Source organism: Heloderma suspectum, chromosome 7, assembly GCF_057233095.1.
Source record: "Heloderma suspectum isolate Gila_16-S chromosome 7, 16-S_ref, whole genome shotgun sequence".
Classification (NCBI taxonomy): Eukaryota; Metazoa; Chordata; class Lepidosauria; order Squamata; family Helodermatidae; genus Heloderma; species Heloderma suspectum.
Genome location: NC_139464.1, coordinates 64,558,728 through 64,578,301, shown reverse-complemented (window position 1 = coordinate 64,578,301; position 19,574 = coordinate 64,558,728). Strand labels below are relative to the sequence as shown.

Here is a 19,574-nt window from a genome sequence, read left to right as displayed (position 1 = left end):
GCCTCAGTGGTTGGGGCATAGACTTGAATTACTGTGATGTTGAATGGTTTGCCTTGGATTCGTACTGAGATCATTCTATCATTTTTAAGATTGTACCCCAGTACTGCTTTTCCCACCCTTTTGTTGACTATGAGTGCTACTCCATTTCTTCTAAGGGATTCTTGCCCACAATAGTAGATATGATAGTCACCTGAATTAAATTCGCCCATGCCTGTCCATTTGAGTTCGCTGATTCCCAAGATGTCGATGTTCAATCTTGCCATCTCATGTTTGACCACCTCCAGCTTACCTTGATTCATTGATCTGACATTCCAGGTTCCTAAACAATATTGTTCTTTACAGCATCGGATTTTCTTTTCACCACCAGACACATCCACAGCTGAGTGTCCTTTCGGGTTTGGCCCAGCCACTTCACTCTTTCTGGCGCTACTTGGAAATACCCTCTGCTCTTCCCCAGTAGCATATTGGACACCTTCCGACCTGAGGGGCTCATCTTCCGGCGTCATCTCGTTTAGCCTTGTGATACATTCCATGGGGTTTTCTTGGCAAGAATACTGGAGTGGGTTGCCATTTCCTTCTCCAGTGGACCACATTTTGTCAGAACTCTCTGCCATGACCTGTCCGTCTTGGGTGGCCCTGCACGGCATAGCTTATGGCTTCACTGAGTTACGCAAGCCCCTTCGCCACAACAAGGCAGTGATCCATGAAGGGGCAGTGATCCATGAAGGGGATCTGACCATGCCCTTAATCAACCCTGTCAGATGGCATACAAACATAGTCATTAATTGTGTGGTCTCAGGCTCTGTACCCCACCCCCATTCCATAAACCCAGAGTTGCGGAATTATTATCTACATAGTGATGTGTTGTTCATTAACAAAACAAAGCATCCCCTTTAACATTTTGGCTTTACTTTTATTATTTTACAACAATTAGCATTTCTCTAACTGAAAGTATAAAAATAGTCATCCTCCCCCCAACAATAGTGTGTGCTCTTAATAGTTTTTATATGCAAAGTGTAGCAAAGAACCTAGGACAGGAAGAAAGTCATTTCTAACCAGTGAAGAAGTTCCACAAGCAGTCGTAAAGTTAATACCAAGATAATAAGCTAGCAGTGCAATGTTATAAACATGAAGCAGCTTTACATTACAAAAAAAATTACAGCTTTTTAAATACAGAAATAGCACCTTTTACAAAAAGAGTTGAGAAATGTAAACCTGATAGGTAGATTCAAGTATATAAATTATACGCACTCTTCCCCTGCAAACGCTTTAGTACCAGAATACAAAGGTTTTACAAGCCCTGAAATCCTGCACAACTTGCATCAGTGCAAACAATGTTGCCTGCCTCTCTTGAAGCAGTTTTGCCATAGCTTTTATAAAACGGAGTTATAGGAATTGCAGACCACCACTGGATCTTGCGTCACTGCCACTGCAGGCTCCTAGTCACACCACCATTCAAATCCTGTAGCTTCAATCCTGCTTCTATTTACGAGTCTTGCCAATGATTAATGGTAAAAAAAGATCAGGCCCAGAATTAGCCTTGTCACATCATCAACTTGGCATCAGACTCGGGTCTGTTCTCCCTGGCTATACACAGGTCTCACTTTATGTTGGTGCAGATTAGAATCTAACCCGATATCTGATTCTCCAATTCATGCAACATGAAAATCTTCAGCCTCCCTGCTGTAAATGCAGCAGATAAGACACAAACAATATCAAGGCCAGCGCTGTCTGCCCATTCAAGTATGTGATGTTAACATGGGGACTATCCTTTGTTCCTTTACACCTTCAAGGGAGCTTCTAAACTTTCAGCTTGGGGATAAAGTGCCCATCTGTAATTGGGGGGAATTTCCCCTCTCTTCCAAATAAATGAAGCCTATCATGGGTCCAACTTTTTGTTGGCAGCAGTTCACAGATGTTCGTGCCTCACAGATTATTTTATTTTGCTGAAAATAGTTTTGTGGAGTTGGGTGTACAAACAGATAAGTTCATCAAAAGAAGTTGTGCCAATGGAAGGAATCATTTCATCTCTTACTTTTTTTGTTTCCTATTCTCTATGACCAACACAGCAACAACACATGCAAGAAAGCAGGCTTTGGATATTGAACATGAAAGCATAGTTACATCAATCGTGAAAGAACAAAGACATACTGTCTCTATAATGTTTGAGAAAGAGTTTTACATTGATCTTCAATTTGAGAATCATCCTTTTTTTTACCACATACAATACATATGAAGGAAGGGAGACTGATTAAGAGCAGGCACATCTTATGATCTTTCTGCTAAAGAAACTAGGGATTGGATCCAACTGGGTCATGCTCAGAGTAGGCCCATTGAAATCATAGGGCCTAAGTTAGTCATGACTAGTCTCATAGATTCCAATGAATCTAAGCATAACTAAGGGTGAAATCCAATGCATGTTTAGACTGAAAAAAAGTCCTACAAGTCCCAGCATGCCCCAGCCAGCACTGCTGTCTAGGGAATGCTGGGAGTTGTAGGACTTTTTTTTCTGTTTAAACATGCATAGAATTGCACCTTAAATATGGATCCAGCCCTGTATGCTTTGAACCAAAACTGGTACCAACTTGGGCTTGTTGAGAAGCAACAGGCAATGCTGCCAGCTGTAAGCATTCTTGGAAACAGTCGTGATGCTAACAGAAGATTTCATTTCAGTTGGGAAAACTTGAATGTAGTACGTGTATGAAACAACATATAGGTAAAAGTCACATAAACATGCACATTCTGTAGTGTAAAACTTTTAAGAAACTAACAGTAACCAAGTCCTCCTCCTGCATGTTTTAGATCTCCTACTATGATTTTACTGTTGAGATTTAAGAAACATAAGACTTCTCACCCTCCTTGTCAGGCTGTTATTGGTTTAACCTAATATAAAGACACTGCATTCCCAACTTACTTTGCAGCTCCACTAAAATTAGTCATACTTCATTGCCTTTTAGTAACACATACCATTATTCAAAATTAAAATTAAACACACTAAAACCATCGTTTTTCCTAAACCTGGTAAAATGACAGATCAGAAAACATTTGTGATCTCAGGAAACATATGTCATGAATACAAAGTCATCCCCAGGTCAAAAAAGAGAGTCAGTATTATCCATTTACTTGATTATAAACCCAAAAGTAACATGATGATGGATATTCTTTTAAAACCAGCATTAGTAAAATAAATCCAAAGTCTATACTACTCAATTTGTAAAATATTAACTGTCTTCAAGTGCCAATAGCTGATGTTTGGGGACTCTCAATTAACACACATCCTCTGTTCCTCAATCCAACAAGGATCAAAGAGTGGCTCATAAATTACTCTAGCGCCTTTCACTGATCCCTCTATAGTTTTTCAATTTCTATCCTTGGCTACAATTCCTCCATTTGTTATCATCATGCATTCCTTCTGACCTCAACAGCCACACATGTCATAAATACTGTACTCAAAGTGTTTTTCAATGAAAATTAGGTATGTTCATTGTGTAATCCATACCGGTCCATGTTATAGGCATTATCAGTCAAACTAGTAACAATTTCTTGCAAGGGTAGTCTTTGCAGTGCCTGTGGCATTCTCAGCATGGTGCATAAATGGAGGCCTGGCTCAGTTATAAAATATATGGGATTGTAGCCCATATATTTAAACTAGGGATGTATTGCTACAAAAACTCATAATTCTTGAAATAACCTGCTACCTCTACAGTTTTGGGAACAAGCTTTCGTGCCAATTGATAACTTGCACATTTTGTGCAGAAACAAACAGAAAAACTACAACATTCATTAATACAAACCCCAATGAAAAATTAAAACTTCACAGTTCTTTTGGTCTTAAAGTATTTCATATGAATACATTCATTTATACTGCAAGTTATTAGACTTTTGCTCAACAAGTGCAGGGTAAATTGTACATCCATCACATTCAAGTACTCCGCAAAAGTCTGTTGTTTGGAAGTCGCAAACAATTTCTACTAAATCATACTCCAATGCTTTAGCAAAGAGGCAGCTCATACTGGGAAGTTTCACAGGGAAGTTTTCCCCAGCCCACCAGACATAACGACACAGGATAAATAGATTTGTAAAGAGTGCCCCCCTCTGTATAAGTGCTAGCCATCTCCCCCCCTTTTGGACTTTGGAACAGACACTGTTTAACTGATTCACATACCCTATTACAAGTAAGATTTCTTTTCTTAAAACCTCAAAACAGAATTTGATCCTCCTTTAAAGTCCCATGCGCATAATTTGAAATCGAATTGGAATTAATATTTACACAACTAGGGTGGTTCACGAGGGAGAAAGTTAACAGAATAGTAGGGTAAATGCACAGTGGGCAAGTTACATTACATTTCCTTTCTCTCTTTTTTAATGTAATAACTAATTATTTCTGTAGCAAGGATAAGGCTGCCCACACCTCAGCAGTGAGCTGGATTAGTCAGAGCTATTGCTGGAGATTTCTAATCTCCTTTGAACAGAACTTGTTGTTCTGCTCTGGTTGCCTTCATTTTTTCGCCATATAACAGGACCTTCAAGGCTGCCAGGTGTCTTGAAAAATGCTTCCTGGGGTGCAGAACGCATGTTCTTAGGAGTCAGTGGCGTTGAGGAAGGCTATTCATAAAAAGAAGACAAAGCAACTCAGTAGCAGTTTTCTCTCAAGCCCCAATTTTTCCTCTAGCAAAAGAACTTAAAGTCTGCAAGACATTCTCAATTCCACAGAAAAGGATGAAACACTAAATGTTGACACCAATGGGATTCCATCCTAGGACCCCAATCCAGTTGGGCACAGGCTTGGCTCTGCATGCCAGCTTGCATATGAGGATGGTTAGCAATGATAATGCCAATCACTTGTTTGGAAAGGAACAGGAGGCTACGTTTATTTATTTGGATATTTTTATCCTGCTCTTCCACTTTTGAAAAGCATCTAAGGCAGCAAACAATAAAATTAAAAGTGAACGGTCAAAATCAACTTCAAAACAAAACAGATAAAATTAATAAAAAAAAGGGAAAGCTTAATACAGACAGGCCTTATTCAGTCTTCCTTTCTGCCTAAGTAAATGCTAAAACTATTGATCATGTTGACCAGAGGTGGTTTCCAGTACAGTGATGGTAACCATGTATACAGTCCCAGAAACTAGATAAGAGCCTTGAATTGTGCATGTAGCGCTTGCTTGCACATGTGGTTTCCAGTTCAATAGAGCAGCCTTCCTCAGCCTGGAGCCCTCCAGATGTCTTGGACTACAACTCCCATAATTCCAATGGCCATGCTGGCTGGGAATTATGGGGAAGGCTAAAATAGGGGATGTGTACACAGTTTTGCTTGTGTATATGGGCACTGAGTCAGCTGGGTATGGCCATAAGAACTTGGTTGTTATTAGATGGTTTCCCTTAAGACCCACAAAAGTACCTGCATGGTTTAGTGGTAAGAGTCACTGTAACATGGCAATTTTATTTGTACTGTTTATGGCCCATGCACCATAAATAGTACAAATAACCTTTTTACAGCTAGGAAGTGATGCTTCTTATAGGGAAAATTACCAATGGCAGGTGGGATGTAAGAAGGGTTGCACATTGAACAGAGAGCAGCATTTCTAGATGATAACCACTGATCCTATTACTGGTCTCCTTCCCCCATCAAATCAGGATATTGTTTTGTGGCATGGGTTTTGTCCCCCGTACCCAAACCATTTGACTTTGATTATCTCTCGTCAAAACACTAGGTCACATAGAACAGAACCCGTACTATTCAAATCTTTGAATTCATGGAGGTCATTACGACCTGAACAATAGTAGAACCCTATGTTAGTAGCAGTCATGTTCATCCAAATATCGAATTATCTCAACATTTTGGATATTCCCACCATCCCACACCATGCAGATGAAGGTTGTCTTCCACTTGTGGGGTTGTATCCAATTAACCCCTCCATCAGAGAACAGTTTTTGCCAGTGGAACAGAGATGGACAGTCCTACCCCCATGCCCTCAAAATCTACTTCAGAGGGTTGGGGACCCTCCAGAGCAGATTTTGTGAGGCCAGAAAAGAAAGAAGAGGAGGGGAAACTCCCATTCCAGTAGTGGAGGTTGCATTTCTTGCATGGTCATTCCTGATAAGACTTGTGTTTTTAATATTTAAGCCTGTGCCCAATTATGTATGGTTAAATTATTTCATCTGATCCCATGGAACATTATGAGTGCAAAGGCTTCCATCAGTACAATGGCTTCCATTTCACATCAATGGAGGGGCACCTCTGCATATACAAAACAATGGATGTTGCAGAACTGCCTTCTCCTGTGTGGGCAGGAACTCCATGTATGTGCTGCAGAATGCATATGCCTCATTTATAAATAAACTTCTGGTTGGATGATTACACACACACACACACACACACACACACACAGTTTAAAAGATAACAAAATATTTAGCAACAATATGATCTTCAGCTACCACAAATGAACCTGAATTTTGGAACTAGTACAACATGTGTTTTAAACCAGGGGTGGGCAACATCTGGGGACTGGCAGGCCAGATTATCCTCCAGTACCCACTGGGGGCCTCATGCCGCCGCTGAAATTCCCGGGGCAGCAAAATTGCCACTTTTTTTGCTGCCGCCACCAGAACCACAACAAATTCAGCAGGGGCCACAACCATGGCCATAGGCCCTCCACCCACAGGCTGCATGTTTCTCAGCCCTGGTTTAAACAAATAGCTTTTATGCACTCCCATCCTGAGTTTTATATCCCTGCTTTACACTGATCTTCCCCTTCTCACCTGCTGTAACTTCAGAAGAGTGACTGGGTGCCCCATGCAAACGGGTGAGTCTGCTTTAACGGAGCTGCAAGCAGATCCTAGCACAGGGCTCAGGTGTACAGCTGAATGAATCTGCTGGTGCGGTTCCAGGGTCGGTAGCTGTGATGAATTTGGAGTAACTACTGCTGGGGTCCCAATGAAAACAGGCGTTGTAGGTGTCAGGCCAGGCATACTAAAATTCATGCATGTGACATTTGGGAAGGAACCAGCAGGAGCAGAAGAAAGTTGGCTTGTTACTGCTGGAGAACAGATAAGAGGGAATGGGGCCAGTGCTGTAGATGGAACCATCATACAGGGAACATTAAGCGAAGGCAAATGGCTTGAAGGCAGGCCGACAGGACCAGAGGTTTGGTTGGCAGGAAACAGGAAATTAAAACCATTTAATCCTAAACAAGAAGAGAAGAACAGAGGCAGATATTGCAATTAGGAAGATACTGTATGTCCTTTTCTCTGAAGGAAGGAAGACATAAGAGCAAGATGCCAATAAGAAGCTCAGATTAACAAACCACCTGCCAAGGAAACCTCTAAATCTCCTTATTCTTTATTGACTGTACGCTCTATGTTTTAAATTTTTTATTTATTTATATAATTCAGGCTACTAGCTGTGGTGGGGGCTAAAAACGTTTATGGTTGTGATTATACAATAGAGTACGGTTGCTAAAACTCAGTCCAAGATCTTCCACCTGCAGTAGCATTCAAAGCATCTGACCTCAGTGTTTTCAAACAAAGCAGATTTCTAGCACTCTTTGTTCCAGGGGGTGAAGCATGAAAGTGTTGGGGAGATTCTGTTAAGTATTAGAAAACAGATGGGTAGAAAATCCATGAGGGATGGGTAGAAAAGTAAATCTCCAGATGTTTTAGACTTCACCTCCCAGTATTCCTGACCATTGGCCATGCTGGCAGGGGGTTCAAGTCCCAAATATCTGGAGATCTACTTTCTCGCTCATCCCTGCAGTAGACTGATGATGCAACTACTTCATGTTGACTCAGACTTAGGGATAAACTACAGAACATGTGGGAGACAGAACAGATCTTTTTCTTCTCAAAAGCAGCTGGTGGAGGTGGGACTGGATGTGTTGGGTGGGGGAAGGCATCCCCTGATCTAAATGGTCCCAAACCTGTTATTCATCCTGCTGGAATGCCCATGTTTTCCTCAGCAGGGCAAATAGCAGCTTTGGAGGGTAGGGGTGGTGGTGATTATACTGGAAAAATGGTTTTGAGGGGAGGGTCAAACCTTCAGTTTTCCAGTGCCTCAGCCCTATCCTTCCCCATCTACTTAATTTTTTTTTAAGAGGAAATGTCAAGAGATCTGATCATATAACTCCCATTTTCTCTAGTTTGACCCTTATCTCAGTTCTTTTAGAAGTTGAAGTAATTTTATTGAAACACCTACCTAGGAACGTATTGCTGTTCTGCATACACACAGTTTGAAAATATATTCTGGCTAAGAGAAGCCCTTACCAGCTGCAGGCTGTATATAGAGATACTGCGGTAGGAAAGACTGTTTGCCATTTTCGAGAGACTCCTGTTCATTTTCCTTTGAGTTTTCTTTCAGCTCTTTACTCCTATACGGCTTTTCTTGCTCCCGAGTTTCTAAGGATTTTGCTGTGGCAGCTTCCACAACAGCAGGAGTTCCTGATTCATGCTTAAAACCTCTTAGTTGGTCAATGGAACTGCAGTTTCTATCTGGGGAAGAGTCTGCATCTGCTGGTTTAATAGGCTTCTAGGAAAAGAACAAAAAGAAGAGCAGAAGTCATGTCACCTTTTCTTAGAGATACAGGCCTATTGTGAGGCTGGGTCTATGGTACAAAGGTAGCCTAGCCTCACAATGTCCAGCTATCCTTGAAAGGTTAAAAGCTAGGGTTGATAATGGGACTACATTTCTCATAAGACACTGTTCCTATTAGGGCGTGTTTTCCCACCAACCTCACACACACACACACACACACACACACACACACAGCAGGGCAAAACTACATAAAAGACTGGTTTCCCAACGGTGGCTGGCAGGAGTCTATTCATGGAACTGGCAGAAAATGACAGAGGAGCAAGAACCATAATTCTGTTTCTGAATAAGAAAAAGCAAGGACTACCATGGTCAGGAAAAGGGAGTGGATGGTGTGGAGATCAGGGATGATAAAAATCAATGTTTTTTTTAAAAAAAATCTTTTTAAAAATAGAATTTTTAAAATTTAAATCAGATTTCATTTAAATCCAAGTTTGAAATTTTCTTAGAGCAATTAGTAAAAAAAAAGAGCCTAGGTCAAAAACAACATCATGAAAACTAATTATACAACTTCAAATTATATCCTATGAATATGTTAACAGCAGTTTATGGAGATGGGAGGTAACCTGATCAGTCCTATTCTGCACTGCAGGCGGTGTACCGATGTGCATGCGCGCTCTCTCTCCCTTGCCTCTCTCTAAGTGCAAAGATAGAGAAGGTCAATCAATAGAGAATTTGGGGAGATGGAGTAGATCTGAACAAGGAGGAGGAGTCTGGATATAAATGCAAGGGACAGGGGAGGGGACTAGAAAATGAAACCAAAAGTGAACAGAACATATTCATGCAGTCCTGATTCCCGAGTAAATGTCTGCTGCTCCACTGTGTACCTACCTTCTAATGAAACCTACATCTCTGAATATGTATAAAGGTTATATTAAATAACATACTTCTAAAAAAAATGACGATTAATTAGAATCTTCCTCAGTAGCGATTTAAACTGTGATTAAAATAGTGATTGCCCTTCAGAGAAGCAATTTAAATCATGACTTAAATCAGGTCAACCCTGGTGGAGATGCACTCTTACATTTCTCTCGGGATGACTTGGTGTAAGATTTTTTTGTTCCTGCTCAGTTTGAGTGATCACCATATCTGGAGAAATTTTAATCCAAACCACCTTCTCCTGCAGTGCCTGATTTGATTCACTGAATGGCTCATTTTGAGCTCCTTGCTCTATAATCATTATTTTGCAGTGCACGTGTCACACTGTGAAGGAGCTGGTGGACTGATGGTCCTGCTTTTGAGCAGGTGACGGGGCCAAGAGGCCTTTTGACTCCTTCTGACACTCAGAGACTGGAAAGGAGACTTTCCACATTTTTCTTTCCTCTCTCAATTCTGGGGCCATTTCACATGTTCAGAAGTGCCCGCTCATCCACCACGTGCCTCCACGGTGATCTCTGTACCATATGGAAAACAAGCATGAATCTGGAACATACAGTAAACATGCTCAGGAACAGTGAATTCCAAGACTTCCAGGCATGTGTCTACCAGACATACCTCTCTACATGGGTCACTGTGAAGTTATGCAGTGGAAAAACAGGAATCCATTTTTCCTGTACTGCGTGAAACAGCTCTTAAGGACGGGTTTTGTCTCTTTGAATGTATATGCTGCTGAATGCACATATTCTGCTATGCATGTGTACAGTTCTGGACTGTATAACTGGTGTGTGGAAAATGACATTTATATCACTGAGGAGGTCACTGTAACTTTGTCCAAATAAGGGTTACTTCAAGAACAACCTTCCATTTCTCCCATTGTGATTGCGAGCAAGAAACTTGGATATTGGTCTAATGCATTGCTGTTACCTTAGACAGCACCAGTGAAATGGGGCCATCGCTCTGCTCCAGGCTTCGTCTTTTTGCTGTAAGTTCCTCTTCCACTGAAACTGCAGCGGAAGGCACACACTTCTGGGAACTCCGCTTCCGACAGTTACCTGGAGATCCAGCAGCTTCTTGTAGGCAGGGCGAAGCTTGGCCCTTAAAGCCTCTATTTGCCTTTTCTGGAAAGCTTTCCCTTGGGAGACTTTCATGTAGACTACCACAAAGCATATAAAGAGGTGGAGACGGCAAGTAAACAAAAGGCTGATTGGGGAGCGCAGTAGTTTTCCCAGTCTCTGCCTTGGAAGCCGATAGAAGAGATGACAGATCTTGATCATTTATTCCATTTGACAGAGGTAGTAGTGATGTCTCCGAGTTGGAACTTGAAGGGAGGTAAGGGCAGGTGTTAAGACAAAAGTCTGAGTCTCCAGGAACAGGAAGCACAGAGAAGGGAGAAATGATGCCCAGGTTTCTTGCTGATTCATTGACAAAACCTTTACTATAAAGACAAAGGGAGACAGTTAGACCAGAGCCACGGCACACCGACTGTTCTTATCCTGATGTAACCTTATTCCAACAGAGTCAACCCAAACATCTGAAGTTTGGATATATGAGGCTGTTTACTCCATTTTATCATCTGAGTTGAACTGGAACGTTCTTCCAGTGAACTGAAACAAGTGGGAGATTCAGACAATCAATGTTTGGCTAACAGGGCTAGGTCTGAACAAGGCCTGTAGTAATTTTCAGACGCAACATGAAGGCATGTAAATACTAGCGCTGCGCTGAAAATTTCGATTCTTCCATTTTTGCCATTTCGTGGTGTGTGTGTGTGTGTGTGTGTGAGTGTGGGGGGGGGGGCTGGAAGGGGTGAGAATTTTGAACAACTTTCTCCTTGGGGAGGCAGACAGGATTTCAGCTTACCTTTTTAAGTTGTAGGTGGTGGCTGAGAGGTCTTTCTATTTTTTATTTTTTTTTAAAAAAACCCTGAACTTGCAGGAGCCCAGAACTCTTCTCCAGCCCGGCAACTCTTTCTGAACTCCAGGAGACCACGTGACCTCTCCATCTACAATAGGCATCCAGGAAAGGCTGCAGAAGCTGCTTTGCAAAGCATGAGCAATTGGGGATTTAGGAGTTTTAGAAAAATTCTGCTCTTCCATGCAGTAAAACAAAGCTAGCAAGATAAGCGTTTTTCTAAAGTTCCAAAAGTCTCGCTTGTTCTTTGCAAAGGAGCTTTTTGCAAAGAAGCTTCTGCAAGCTGTGAGTTCTTGCTGAGTGCCTATTGGAAAGGGTGAGGTCACATGGTCCCATGGGAGTTCAAGAAGTGCTGCCTGGCTGGAGAAGGGTCTCATGCGGGCGGTTATTTTCAAGTTAAAAAAAGAGAAAAAGATGTAGAATATCCTTCAGCCATCTCCCAAACTTAAAAATGTATTAAATGTGGAAACCCTGTCCCCCAAGGAGAAAATTCTCCGAAATTCTCCCCCTCCCCGTGAGAGAGGCAGAAAAAAACAATGCCTCTTTTGCAGGAAGGGAGAAAAATTCCCAAAAGCAAGGGGCAGGATTCAGCACAACACTAGTAAATACTAAAACCACTCCTTCACACAATAGCTGGTGAGCCTTGGTCATGCTAATTAAAATCACCTCATACCACCATTATCAAAGAAAGGAAAGAGCAAAGACCCTTGCATCAAAAAGCAATTTCTGTACATCCCAGAAACCCTTTCCATTGGCTTTGTCTAACTTTGGAAGGCTGGCTCTAACTAGGGAATCCTGATGTAAGTCACCATGAACTTACATGAGTAATTTCCTCCATATAAAAGATACAAGGGATTTAAAATGAGTACTAAGTTTAATGGATGAGCAGATTTGACACTCTGTAGAAGTAAGATGCCAATGTGCCAGTGGACAGGTGTCATTTCTGCACCGAATCATTTATATGAATGCCGACAACTACAGTGATCAACGGTGCTTTCAGAAATCCCATTTGCCTCATGAACAGTCCATGCCATGTTATCAACAAGTTGCCTTTGCCATGTTTACATTTAAGATGGCACCATGAACCTTAACAGTATAATCATATTTCACCTAACATAAGCACCGCATTGCTGGAGGCAATCTGTCACAATAGCAGGACAACTAAACTATTAGGATAAGATGGGCAATGGAGCAACACAAGTCTCATTTAAGTTTCGCTCACTTTTAGATCTGTTATTCAGTATTTCCATAGTTGTGGGTTGTTTTTTTTTTTGAGTAGGAGATAATTTTAGGGAGATGTCCTCCATTAAATTTACTGCAATTTAGTCAGTCAAATTTAGAAGGTCTGCCAAATATCTACTTTTGTTAACACTATACTATTATTTGTTTCACTTAGTAGAAAGCATATTTACACAAGTATCAGAAACACACACACACACACACACCCCCACACCCACACACACGCTTTTGCACTGCAAGGCCAGAATATGGCCAGGTCTAAGGAGTGATCCTATAAGAAAGGCTGCTATACCCAATGGAATTATTTGTAAGACATAGAAAAGCCTGCCCTCTTGTAACATATAGTGGGTTGCACAGCTGCCATACTTGGTAGATTAAACCCAATTTTAATGCAGAGCATAGTTTTGTAGAGTATCAACTTTAAATCTCAATATACCTTGTGTCATCTTCCAATTTCTGGCAGCAAACAGATGCTAGCTTTATCATTTTGGAGCAGTAATCATCTGAAGAATGAAGGAAATGCAGAACAATGAATTGATTACCACTGGTGAATTGAGTGACCCAGTCAGGCCTTCCCTAGAGGAACACCTCAAGTGACCAAGATACATGAAAATTTAGGAAGAAGACATCACCCTACAATCTCCTTGACTACCATTGTTTCAAGGGAACAGGAGTAAGATCCGATATTTATTCATTTTCTAGGCACACACTCTCTGGGCTGGTTCGCATGATCAAACAAAGCCACAGTGGCTTATTTGAATTGGCAGCATGTCCTGGACAGCATCAGTCTAATTACCCGCCTGAGCGTGCCTTGTCATGTCATTTGAACTCAGTCAGCATGTCTTGTTTGAGGGGGAAACAACCCTCAAATAACTCAACAACAGGCCATAGGTTATTTGAGGTTGTTTCCCCTTCAAACAAACCATGACACCCAAGTTCAGACCACATAATAAGCCGCGCCTGGGAGGGTAATTAGGCTAATGGCGCCTGGCTTGCGCACACTGCTGATTTAAATAAACCACAGTGGCTTGTTTTGATTGTGTGAACCGGGTCACTCTCTCTCCACTTGCCTTTTAGTTAATTGTTGTTTTTTATCTCCACTGCATGCAGCTCCTGCTCTCTTTCACAACTGTCCTTGGACAACCCACTTCAGGATTATCAAATCTCTGTTCCAGTTATCATCTGATGGCTATGAAGCTCCTATTTTGTCCATCTTCCACCACTTCACATCTTCTCAGATCCCCAAATACTGTGGGCTTGGGCATCATTGGTCAACAGAACAGCTTATACGAGAATACAGGTTGGCTGCTAGGATGCTCCCCCATTGATCACTGCGCTCAGAGGCATTCCAAGCCCCTCAGAAATGTAATGCGACTGTGAGAACAATAGTCTGCCCCGCACCCAGCTCTTTTGTCCAAAGTGCAACATGACATGGGTGAGCCTCAGCCCTCCTCCTGAGCTGAAGAGTTTGAACGTTGTGTGAACATTCCCACACCTGTGCTGCACTTCTGAGATTCCTGGAACTCCACCGAAGCGCATTATGGCATGGAGGGGCTCTCCTACTAAGCTGGGATTGTTCCTGCAGTTGCACTGTGTTTTGAAGGTGCTCCAAGCAGCTGGGAAGTACAGTGGAATTGCAGAAACAGTGTCTCATCCATTTTCCCAGCTCTGCTTGCCATGGGAAAAGGGGAGAGAAAGGATACTTGCCATAGCAAGAACAGTGAATTTATGAATCATGGTGAAAACGGAGGCTGGGAGTTCAGAATCAGTATTCTATATTCCATAGCTCAATCCCACTGTCCCCAGTGGAACTTATACCCAAGCAACAGTGCTCAGATTTTGCAGCCAGAGGCATGTAAGATAAGAAGTCCCCTCTAAGCTATGCGCTGTGCACCATGCAGATATGGACCCATTGTCAAAGAATTCTTGTAAGACCTTCAAATCACTTTATAAACTTTACAGTGCTGAAGTGTGAAAGAAGTACAAACGGGATTGTTCCAGTCAGTTCCGTATCACCAACAACCATAAAATAATATGCTCTCTTTCCATTTAAAGTGCATTAGTTTCTCTGTGCCAGATTCTAACAAAAGAAACACAAAAACTATGACTATTAACTGAAAGCTGTTAGCAGAGCTGGTGCAAGTCCCCCAGTGGTTACCTTGCCTCCCTCTGCATGGGCTGCAGGGTTCAGAGCTGACCTTCCTCTTAACCACTTCAGAAGACTGAGCAGCATTAAAAGAAGCATGTCGTGACAGCCGTTCTTTTCTATTAGCGCAGGCCTGATGGGGAACACGTGCTGCCCCTTTCATTTCTGTTAAAGCAGCACAGGTTGAAATGTCCATCTTTGTGTCACCTAAACAAATATATTCTTATTAAATTAGCTGGTCCATGCTGGACCTGTGGCCATTATAGTATTTACCATGCCACAAACCAAACAGAGGACAAAACATAGCGCACCCCCCCCCATTTTTTTCCCCTGAACAAAACAGATCTACACCTCATTCCAACGATATTCTTGCCGTAACTTATCTCCCCGTTTCAGTTATTTTCCCATCACATGCAATGGTGAAATTCTTCTATGTCTTGCTTGAGACTGTCATACAGAGTGGCCACTCTGTATATATACTGGTGACTTGTTTGCTACGGCTACTTATTTAGTAAATATTGCATTTTCTCCTCTCTCCATACCTGTTCTCATGTCTATTTTAGAATATGAAATTGTCAGGTCACACAATCCCTTTACTGTGTTTGCACAATGCTCAATGTGATGGAACCTTGGCACATCATCTGGACAGTAAGTCAGTGCCATTAATAAGTAATCACTTTTTAAAAGACAGACATAGCAAAAGAGTTACCACTTGAAGATGCCTACTGAAGGCCACTGTATGGCTAGCACGTAACAACAACCCTGAGTATGGGCTGAATCATAGGTTGTTGTTGAATTGTGGTTTGTCATTACATGCAAACTCTGTGCTATGGTTTAACTATGGGTTGTTAACCAGGAACAAGCCAGGAAGATCGCGCATAGTTTGTTGTTGGGTTGTGACCTCTGGATTGTTTGTGGTTAACAGCCCATAGATAAACCATAGTGGAGGGTTCACAAATAATGATAAGCCATGATTCAACAACAACCCACCATTCAACGATAACCCATATTCTGAGTTATTGTTACATGAGAACCAGGTCAGTGTTAAAGACTTGGCTTTCTGTTAACCAGTGTCTGGATATTGTCAAGTCTCTTTTACACAGATATAGAAAACAGTTTAAGGCTATCTTGCGTGCTGGTAAGGCGGTAGGAAATTGATAGGAAGAGATACTCTGACATAATATGCACATAAAATTCATGGAGGATAATTACCACTCTCTCCAGTGAATTCCACAGGGCCAATCCATTTGAAGGCTGGCTTACGACCTCTTTCTTCTGTTACGTGCACTTTCTTTATGAGACCGAGACTTGTCAGGACATTGGCAATATCGTACAATCTTCGTACCTTTGCTAAAGGAAAATAGTTTAAGTTCAAATAAATGAGTACATTACATATAAATGTAACTTAGCAGGCTAAAGAAATGTTGCCAGAAAACAAAAAAAGAGTAAAATTATGGGGAATTAGGTTATACAAATAAAATGTATCTTAGGATTTGGGGATGGATGGTTGTGGTCCAAACTCTTATTCCAACCAATGGATGGACACCCTAGCAAAATTATTGTAGACTTATGTGAAAATATTTCAGTTGAGCACCAATACATTTTAAGAAAAGAACTTTTAAGAAAAACATAAAACTAATATTTTAAATTATAGTCCTTGAGTTCAACCCTGGCTTTATATAAACTGACATATTGATTTTAATCAAGCAGGATTGCAGCCTCTTTGAAATGTATTCATAACCCAGTCTATGACAATAAATTTCATATTAAGGTTAGCATCACAGGGGAGGATCGTTATAATTATGTCATTTACTTTTAGAATTCTTTCTCTTCAGTGCACAATGGCCAAGTAATCAGTTCTGGTCACCTCATCCCAAAAGGATATTGTAGAGTTGGAAAAGGTACAGAAAAAGCCAGCTAAGATGATCAACGGCTTGCAGCAACTCTATTAGGAAAGGTTACAATTTCTGGTTCCTCAGTGAAAAGATAATAATTCACCCCTCAGAAATAATCCTTACTTTTAAACTTGCTGTGATCTGCTGTATCCTGGCTTTCTTCTATTAATATTTTCGCTGCTATGTCAAGAGTGACTATCTTGGTCTTGGAGACAAGGAACAGCATGACAAATTTTTGGCTCATAATCCTCAATGACTTGTCCTTTCTGCTGTTTGCAGACGCTGTATTACAAACACAATCCAAGTCTCAGCATGTTACATCCATCACAGCCAAGAAAGCATTATGAAGGCTTCTTGTGCAGAAAAAAGAAAAACATTTCCTTGTTGGAAAGCAATTGCTTTTTTTTTTTTAATGAGCAGAAAATAATTGCTGGTAACAGATGGACAGTTGCACTTTCACTCTCTTCAAGAAAAGAGGCAAGGACAGTAAAAGGCTATCTTGAAGAAGTGCACTGGAAAGTGAGAAAAACTGAGCAAGATTTTAATCCATATGTAATATTGGAGCAAGGAAGAGTGAAATCAGGCTATGTGGGCTACTTTCCAGAAAGGGATAAAATTGAGGCTATTAAGAAGCAGCATGAGAAAGACCATATGTATGTGGATTGGGGCAATGAGTGCCGACAACACCACAAGAATTGAGTATGGATGTGGTTCCACCACTTAGAGGAAAAGGAGGTTTGTCCCCCAAGAGATAAATTATTGTGCCCAAAATATAATTCTATTTCAAAATTAAAATAGCACTGCATACAATTCTTTATTATGGCACGAATATCTTACAACTTCGCCAGTAGCCTCAGTTAACTTACCAGATGGACAATCTGTCTCTGAGAAGTCAAGCAACTGTCGGTCTTGGAAATCTATAAAGGTCTCTTTTTTGTGCTCTCCAAATCTACACTCAAGGTCTAGCTCCTTTTGCTGGAAATAAGCCATGAGTTCTTCATATTTCTGCGATTCTCCTATTCCCTGGAGATTTCTCAAAGTTTGACTCAAGCTGCGACGACCATGCCAACAGTACTGATTCTTAGCCACTCGGCTAACAAGATCAAGGGACTCCAGGACGTTCACTATGTCATAAATTCGCCTACGTTCCACTCCTAGATGTAGAAACAAAAGCAAAACAAAGAGAATAAAAGCAAAACATTGGGGTGGGGAGACCCCTCCCTTTCCTTGGCACATTATCAGACAAGTAATGGAGACACTACTTCCAAAAACAGTGAACATAATTATAGTCAATTTCAACCATTAGCATCCATGCAAGGTATGTATGTCACAGGTGTCAAAAGTGCTGCAGTTTTGACTTGGTTGTAACGCATGTACTTCATACAGGAAAAAAATAATATATTACAATAGAAAGTTAGACCCTTAGGGGCCACTTCTTACAGGACAATTTTAAGACAAAATGCTCTGTGTCATTTCTTATCAGAATACTTAAGTCAGCTGCCATCAGGATCAAGCTGGGAATCTTGTGGATCAAAAACAGCTTCCCACCCTTCAGCACCATGGCTATAAGTCAGAGAAGGGAATTACAGACACTTCTAGCTGGGGCATTCACCTCACAGTTGGTATCTCATAATCCTCCTAGACTGGGCCAATGGTGCCACCGGCTTATATAAAGCTTATATAAGATGTACTGCCTTCCCTCAGATGGAACAACTTGTTTCTGAGGGAGGACACCAGATTCCCTTTCTGCCTGTCTAGGGGGCTTACTTTTCCCATGATGCAGCTAGCTTCAAGAAAAGACATCTATATCATAAGTATAGAAGCCATTAGGCTTCAAAAGTAGCTCTGAGGTACACGTGCCTGATAGTGAGCCAGTTATAAATACTAATGCTATAATTCTATACTTACCTGAGACTAAGCTTCATTGAACTCAGTGGAACATATGTCTGAGTAGACATGCAAAAGACTGCACAGCAACTAACCTACCAAGACTCTCTCACCTGCAGATATCTCACAGGAGCAATCTCATGTCTTATTTACAATATGGACAGTAGCCTATGTAGCTTCTTCTGCTGAAGTGATATATGCTCATATGAGTGCATAAATGTGGAACCATTATGTAGGAATGGTAATATTTCCTAGAATAATCCATGAACAGAACTCTAGATGCCCAACAGATTCCCACTCTTAGCTTCAGCTTGAGAAAAGTTACATGGATAGCCAATCCCTACCTAACATTTTCACATGTGGGCACTTACATGATCTCTTAGAAGAGGTTTATTATTTCTAGCCTCATCTATACACAGAAATATTTTAAACATATTTATTATTATGTCTTTATGTTGTGAAGAACAATCCAAATAATAATAAGCTGCTGGCTATAAATTACCAAGTTACACAATGTCACATATGCAACTACTTAAGGGGCAAACAATAAACATATTGCACTAAAGCTCCTATTAATACTACCTTCTGAGGACCTGAATCAATGTTACAATGGTAGAAAATCTCCATGCAACCGGAGGGCCTCTGTTCTCTCTCTCTTGCTCCCACTTCTCCCCATGGTAAATAATATATAATATTACTTAGCTGAAAACATGTGGCTCTGTAAGACTTATTGTAACAGCATTTAAAACGGCTGTGATGATCCTTAAATCTGTATGGAAATGTCCATAAATTATCCCAGTAAACAGAATCATACTGCTAAACTACAGCGGATTCTTCACAGACCGAATTATTTAGAGTTAATTGCAATTCAGGGGCATGCTGATGGGGTAAGAGAATATAAAATGTTTTATATTAAAAGTCACTACCCATCAGGTATTATTATTACAAGTATTCTAGAGTCACAGCATGTTAGGTACCTGGAAGATTTGAGACTGTTGGCTTCTGGGTACACGGTCAAGTTTTGCTGTGGTAT

At 41.1% G+C, this 19,574-nt stretch overlaps 1 protein-coding gene across 1 annotated transcript in view; it reads right to left on the bottom strand.

Moving 5' to 3' along the window:
* Window positions 1-895: 895 nt before the first annotated feature.
* Window positions 896-19,574, bottom strand: part of E2F7 (E2F transcription factor 7) — a 30,332-nt gene continuing 11,653 nt past the window's right edge. Inside the window, exons 5-13 of the mRNA XM_084811797.1 lie at window positions 17,521-17,808; window positions 16,778-16,936; window positions 15,972-16,109; window positions 14,772-14,966; window positions 13,050-13,116; window positions 10,391-10,901; window positions 8,263-8,524; window positions 6,763-7,187; window positions 896-4,605 (exon numbers count right to left, since the gene is read on the bottom strand). Of these exons, the coding sequence (XP_084667923.1) occupies window positions 4,429-4,605; window positions 6,763-7,187; window positions 8,263-8,524; window positions 10,391-10,901; window positions 13,050-13,116; window positions 14,772-14,966; window positions 15,972-16,109; window positions 16,778-16,936; window positions 17,521-17,808 (2,222 nt within the window). The 3' untranslated portion in view covers window positions 896-4,428. The remainder of the gene's footprint in view (window positions 4,606-6,762; window positions 7,188-8,262; window positions 8,525-10,390; window positions 10,902-13,049; window positions 13,117-14,771; window positions 14,967-15,971; window positions 16,110-16,777; window positions 16,937-17,520; window positions 17,809-19,574) is intronic.